Raw genomic sequence first — 7,268 nt, forward strand, 5'->3', positions numbered from 1 at the left:
CTGACCTTATGGTTAGCAGCCCAATCCACTAGACCACATGGGTGCCTTCCCATAACTATGTTGATGTTGTTATGTGGTGTGGAGTCAGTTGTGACTCAGCTTCTCTATATAGGGTGCAAGGAGTGGTTGGTGAGTTTGAACCACCGACTTTGTGGTTGGCAATCCAATGCTTATCCTACAGCGCCACGCCAGTAACAATAATGTTTTGATGTGTGTCTCAAAGTAGCAACCATTTGTTACTCCAAACTATTGGAGGTGGTACCTTGAAACTTTAATATAATAGGCTTTATGGGGGTTGAGGAAGATGGAGCTCTGGTAGCATAGTGGTTATGAGTCAGGCTGCTAACCTCAAGGACAGCAGTTTGAAACTATCATCAAAAGAAGAAAGATTTACAGCCTCCGAAATCTTATTCAGGGTCGCTGTGAGTCGGAACCAACTCCATGGCACACTATCACTACCACTGTGGGTAGTGGATCTTATGCAAGTTGGACTTTTGTAACCTGGGGAATACCTGCGTACTGAATCCTGGAGGAGTCGGAACTCTCCGTGTCTCACAAGTTTCCCACCTTGTCTCTCTATTAGTGGAAACGATTTGAGTTTTCCTTCTCTGGCAAATTCCCACCTCACACAGGTCCCACCTTTTGCAAGTTTTACTGCACAGCACAAAAGACCTCTAGAATCTCAGAATTTAATCCATTCTTTCTTTCTTCCTTTTGCTTTTTATGGTGATTTGGGTGAAAGTTTACAGAACAAATTGGTTCTCCACTCAACAATCCATACACATCTCATTTTGTAACATTGACTGCAACCCCCCACAATGTAACAGCACTCTTCCCACCTCCTCCCTGTGTTCACTATTTCTATTTTTCCTTCTTTCCTATCTCTTCCTGTCTTCTGAGCTTCAGTCCTGGGCAAATGCTGCCCTTTTGATTGCATATGACTCGTAGGCTTCCATCCATTCTTGCCTTGAACATCTACAAACAAATAGCATTGGCTGGTTCTTGCTGGGCCAGAATCCTCTGTACTGAGCTAGGAGCCTGGCATTAAGCAGAGATCTCCAAACTTGAGTGCATCCCAGGACCACGGGACCACCTGTTAATGCATATGCGCTGGGCCCCACCCACCAAAACACTTGTTAAACAGATCTGGAGTGAGACTTTGGGGTCTGTATTTTTCATTGGTGCCAATTGGTGTACGCATCGCACCTGGAGGTGCCGGCATTGGGAAAACAATGAGTGCAGCTGTGCTGTGGCCCAAGGTTGGCAGTACCCCGAATAAGAAAAGTCTGGCTTCACTGAGTCCCGGGGGGGTGTGCCATCAGAAAACCGAGAGAGAGACACTTTGGGTTCAGCATAGATCTATGCTTTCTATTTTATGGGTTAGTATTAGTTTTATTAAGGTGCTCTGGTAGTGTAGTGGTTACAAATCGGGCTGCGAACTGCAAGGTCAGCAGTTCGAAACTACCATCTGCTCCCGTAAAGATTTACAGCCTCGGAAACCCTGTTCAGGGTCGCTATGGGTCAGAATCGACTCGATGGCACTTAACAACAACAACAGCAACATTAGTTTTATTATCAATTACATTGTGGGGATATTGTTGTTGTTATGTGTCATTGAGTCAGTTCTGAATCGTAATGACCCTATAGGACTTAGGTCTATACTACTAAGGGTCTACTATAGGACAGAACTTCCCCATAGGATTTCCTAGGTTGTATTGTTTATGAAAGGAGCTCTGGTGGCATAGTAGTTACGAATCAGGCTGCGAGTCGCAAGGTCAGCAGTTCGAAACTACCAGCGGTTCCGCGGGAGAAAGATGAGGCGTTCTGTTCCCGTAAAGATTTCCAGCCTCGGAAACCCTGTACAGGGTCACTATGAGTCGGAACCAACTCCATGGCACAAAACAACAACAACAACACTGTTTATGGAGCAGACTGCAGGTCTTTTCCCCACACAGTGGCTGGTGGGTTTGAACCACTAACTGTTTAATAAGCAACTAAGTACTTAAGCACTGTGCCACTGGGGCTCCTAATTGTGGGAGTAGGGGTTCCACAATCCTTTATGGTCTTAAAACCTCAGGGGTCTCAGCTGAGTGCCGAGTTTCATGATTGTAGTCATTACAAATAACGATAGCTGATTACAAGCCAAACACTGGTCTAAGTGCTTGGCACACATTGATACTTTTACCGGATTTTACACAAATAATATGTACAGTATATGGGTTTTCAAACCACAAGACCTCTGGCATTATATGTGTGTACTCGTTATATGTGAAAATACAGCAATTCTCATACTCATCCTATGCAATTGTTTGTTGTTGTTATGTGCCATCGAGTCGGTTCCGACCCATAGCGACCCTGTATAGGGTTTCCGAGGGTGTAAATCTTTACGGGAGTAGAAAGCCTCATCTTTATCCCGCGGAGCAGCTGGTAGTTTCGAACCGCTGACCTTAAGGTTCGCAGCCCGATTCGTAACCACTACGCTACCAGAGCTCCTATGCAATAGCTACTATTATTTATTGTTGTTCTTGTTAAGTGCCCTCAAGTCAGTTCTGAGTCATAGCAACCCTGTATAGGGTTTCCAAGGAGCAGCTGGTGAACTTGAACTGCCAACCTTGTGGTTTTAACCGACCTTGCAGTCCAGGCTTTATCCCACAGTGCTACACTAGGACTCCAGCTAGCATTTAAAGCCCTTAGTTTACTGAGGTTCAAGGAAACTAAGCAACTTGCTTGAGATTCTATACAGCCAGTCCATGGCAGAGTTTGGTGTGGACCCAGTTGGTCAAGCCTGCATATTCAGCCACTGTTGAATCCTCTCCCCACCACACACACCTGCCACACAGGAGGTACTGGGTGACTGAGCATGCTCACACCTTCCTCCTCTTTCTCCTCCTCCCCACAGAACATTTCCACCTTGTTTCCTACCTGTCAGTGAGCAGGCGAGGCAGCTACTCTTTGAAGAAGGGTCCTTGGAACTGGGTTGCAGCAGGGGCTTTGACCTTCCTGCACTGCCTGGTGATGTACGGGGCTGCTGGAGGTGGGTAACGGGATGCCAGGCGGAGACTGTAGCTGTTCAGGGAGAGGAACAAAACATGTCATCACTAGGATATAGATCACAGACTCCTAAGTCACACTTGGCCATCTGGAGGCCAGGTGACAAGTTTTAGTCAACGGAATCCAAGCTTTAACAACCAGTGTGTGTTTCTCAATGCTAGATCCCCTCCACCCCCATCCCCAGGTGAGCAAAGATGCAGCCCAGGTCTCTGCAACACCACAAGGAGCATAGCTTCCTGATGACCCCTGCAGTCACTGATGTCAGTGTGCAGGTGGTAAAGACAGCTGGACCATTCCAGTCCCGCCTCCCACCTGCCTCCTCAGGCATCGTCCTGCCCTCCTGCCCCATCTAGAGCATGCATCACCACTAAGACCAATAAGAAATCATCAGCAGATGACTGAACAAACTAAATGTGGTCCATCCATACAGCGGAATGTTAGTCATAAAGACAAGTGAAGTTCTGGTGTGCACTACCACGTGGACAAATCCTGGAGACACACTGAGTGAAATAAGTCAGTTACAAGAGGACAAATGTTGTGTCATCCCACTTACATGAAGTAGGAAAATGTATAGAGACCAAAGCTTCTTAGTGGTCACCAGAGGTGAGAGGGAGGAGACAAGTCTCAGCTTAGGGGCATTGAGTTTCTTTAAGTGGTACAAGAAGACTTAGGAAGCCACTTGGCACCGCAGGATGGATGCAGCCAATGCCCCTGAATTCTGTATGTAAACATGTTAAATTGACAAAGGTTTGGTCATATATATGAGAGGGCTTCAAAAACTTCATGGAAAAATAAAATTAAAAGATAATATAGTGTTCATGAACTTTTTCAGCCCCTTCCCATATAGACATATATATGAGATACATACATACAGATATGGATCAACTATCAACACTCAAGGAAGCAGCAGTCAAGAAATCAAACGACGTATTGCATTAGGTAAATCTGCTGCACATGGACTGACAAAAGAACAAACAGATCCGTGTTGGAAGAAGTGCAGCCAGAATGCTCCTTGGAGACCAGGATGGTCAAACTTCGTATCTCATACTTCGGACATATTGTCAGGAGGGACCAGTCGCTGGAGAAGCATATCATGTTTGGTAGGGTGGAGGGTCAGAGAAAAAGAGGAAGACCCCCAATGAGATGGATTGGCCTGGTAGCAGCATCAACGGACTCCAACGTGGCAACAATAGTGAGGTTGGCCCAGGATCGGGCAGTGTTTCGTTCTTCTGTGCATAGGGTTGCTATGAGTCAGTACTGACTCAATGGCACCTAACAACAACAGCAACATATATGTACATATATACACGCATCATATATGTTGTTGTTGCTATTGTTTGGTGCCATTGAGTCAATACCAACTCATAGCAACCCCATGCGCAACAGAACGAAACACTGCCCAGCCCTGGGCCAACCTCATAATTGCTGCTATGCTGAACCCATCGCTGTGCTAATACATTTCCTTGGGGGCGGGGGGAGAGGGCACTTCATCTTTTACTCGAACCCTCCTCTTTACCAAACATGATATTCTTCTCCAAGGACTGGTCCTTCCTGATAATATGAGATGAAGTCTGGCCATCCAGGCTTCCAAGGAGCACTCTGGCTGTACTTCTTCAAACACAGATTGGTTTGTTCTTTGGGCAGTGCATGATACTTTCAATATTCTCCTCCAATACCATAACTCAAATGCATCAATGCTTCTATGATCTTCCTTAATCACCATCCAACTTTTGCATGCATATGAGGGTATTAAAAATATCATAGCTTGGATTAAGCACAGCCTAGTCCTCAAACTGACATCTTTGCTCTTCAACACTTTAAAGAGGTCTTGTGTAGTAGATTTGCCTAATGCAATATGTTGTTTGATTTCCTGACCACTGCATTCCTCAGTGTTGATGAGTGATTTGAGCAAAATGAAGTCTTTGACAACTTCAATCTTTTCTCCATTGATATGGATGTTGTTTATTGGTCCAGTGGTGAGGATTTTTGTTTTCTTGACATTGAGATGCAACCCATACCAAAGGCTGTGGTCTTTGATCTTCATCAGTAAGTATTTTAAGTGCTCTTCACTTTCAGCAAGCAAGGTTGTATCATCTGTATATAGCAGGATAAAGGTTGTTAATCCTGATGTCATGTTTTTCTTCACATAATCCAACTTCTTGGATTATTTACTTAGCATACAAGTTGAATAAGTATGGTGAAAGAATACAATCTTGGCGTTCACCTTATCTAATTTTAAACTATTCAGTGTTCCCTTGCTCTGTTCAAACAACTTCCTCTTGGTCTATGTATAGATTCCTCAAGAGCACAATTAAGTCTTCCTGAATACTCATATTTCACAATGTTTTCTATAGCTCATCATGATCCACACAATTGAAAGCCTTTGCATAAACAATAAAGCACAGGTAAACATCTTTCTGGTATTCTCTGCTTTCAGCCAAGATCCATTGGACATCAGCAATGATAGCCTTCATTCCACAGCCTCTTCTGAATCCAGCTTGAACCTCTGAAAGTTCTCTGTCAATGTATGCTTGCAGCCATTTCTGTATTACCTTTAGTAAAACTTTACTCGCATGGGATATCAAAGATATTGTCCGATGATTTCCACATTCCGTTGGGTCACCTCTCTTTGGAATGGGCACAAATACGGATCTCTTCCAATCAGTCGGCCAAATAGTTGTCTCCCAAATTTCTTGACAGAGATGAGTGAGTGCCTCCTGTGCCACCTCATTTTGTTGAAAGATTTCGATTTATATTTCATCAATTCTTGGAAGGTTTTTCATTGCCAATGACTTCAATGCACCTTGGACTTCTCCCTTCAGGGTTATTGGCTCTTGATCATAAACTGCCTCTTGAAATGGTTGAACACTGACCATTTCGTTTTGGTACATGACTCTGTGTATTCCTTCCATCTTCTTTTGATGCTTTCTGCATCCTTCAGTAATTTGCCCAGAGAATCCTTCAATACTACAAGTCGAGGCTTGAATTTTTAATTCAGTTCCCTCAGCTTGAGAAATGCTGAGTGTGTTCTTCCCTTTTGGTTTTCTGACTCCAGTTTTCTGCACATTTCGTTATATATAAGACTTTGTCTTCTTGAGCTGACCTTTGAATTTTTGTTTCTTCAGCTCTTGCACCTCCTCATTTCTTCCATTTGCTTTAGGATCTCTACAAATGTGTGAATACATATACGTATGTATGTGTGTGTGTATTATGTATATGTACATATATACACATACAAGTATACACACACACATATAAATCCACAATAAAATTATTTTCAAATCGGATAAGGGAGAGACAGAGGAGAGGTACATCTGGGAGTTTGCTATTATACCTGCTGTGGGGGAGAGGGAAAGGGAGGGTCAGGTCCCCTCCACCCCATTCACCCCACATTCAAAATCCATCCTGGGCCACACATTTCCATATCAAGTATTTCCAAGAAGTGAAAAGAAGTGAGCCCCAATAAAGATGTGAACCCAGAAGCCTTTATCCTTTACCCATTTGAACCTATAGCTCATTCAGTCGGATTGAATTTTCAGAATAGCTTTTAAAATAATCTTTGCAGCCATTTATTTTATTTTATTGGTGTTGAAAATACACACAGCAGAACATTCACCAACTCAGTAAGTTCTACATGTACAATTCTGTGACATTGATGGCATTCTTTACGTTGTACAACCATCCTTTAAAAATAAAATTAAAAAGAAGATGGACAACCCACATTGCTATTCCTCCCCTTCCTACACCACCTGACTCCACTTGACTTTCAGATTCCAGCTGAGAAACCACCTCCTCCAGGAAGTCTTCCTTCTTGAAATCCTGGGTGAGCTGCCCCTCCAGTGGGCTCCCCTGCCCCTGATACCTCCCCAGCCAAGCACTTGTGACATTGAATAGACGACACAGTATGACCTGCCTACCTCCCTTCTTAGCCTTTGTCTTGTTCATGCTGCATCTCCAGCTTAACACAATAAAATACCTGCCGAATAACCATGACGCGCAAGGGGCTCTCTCTGTGCTCTGTGCTTTACTAATGAACTGCCTGGCTCCTCCTGCATGGGGGCCAGGGCTGGCTCATTGATGGAATTCTCACCTTCCACGTGGGAGACCCAAGATCAAATCCCAGCCAATGTACCTCATGCTCAGACACCACCCCTCTGTCAGTGGAGGCTTGAACAGACTTCAGCAGAGCTATCAGACTAGTCAAGAAATCAAACGAC

At 44.1% G+C, this 7,268-nt stretch overlaps 1 protein-coding gene across 1 annotated transcript in view; it reads right to left on the bottom strand.

The window, feature by feature from the left end:
* Positions 1–2,945: 2,945 nt before the first annotated feature.
* PRDM2 (PR domain containing 2, with ZNF domain) overlaps positions 2,946–7,268 on the bottom strand; it is a 148,751-nt gene continuing 144,428 nt past the window's right edge. Inside the window, exon 7 of the mRNA XM_006866370.1 lies at positions 2,946–3,066. Within this exon, the coding sequence (XP_006866432.1) occupies positions 2,946–3,066 (121 nt within the window). The remainder of the gene's footprint in view (positions 3,067–7,268) is intronic.

Source organism: Chrysochloris asiatica, unplaced genomic scaffold (genome assembly GCF_000296735.1).
Source record: "Chrysochloris asiatica unplaced genomic scaffold, ChrAsi1.0 scaffold00090, whole genome shotgun sequence".
NCBI classification, from domain to species: Eukaryota; Metazoa; Chordata; class Mammalia; order Afrosoricida; family Chrysochloridae; genus Chrysochloris; species Chrysochloris asiatica.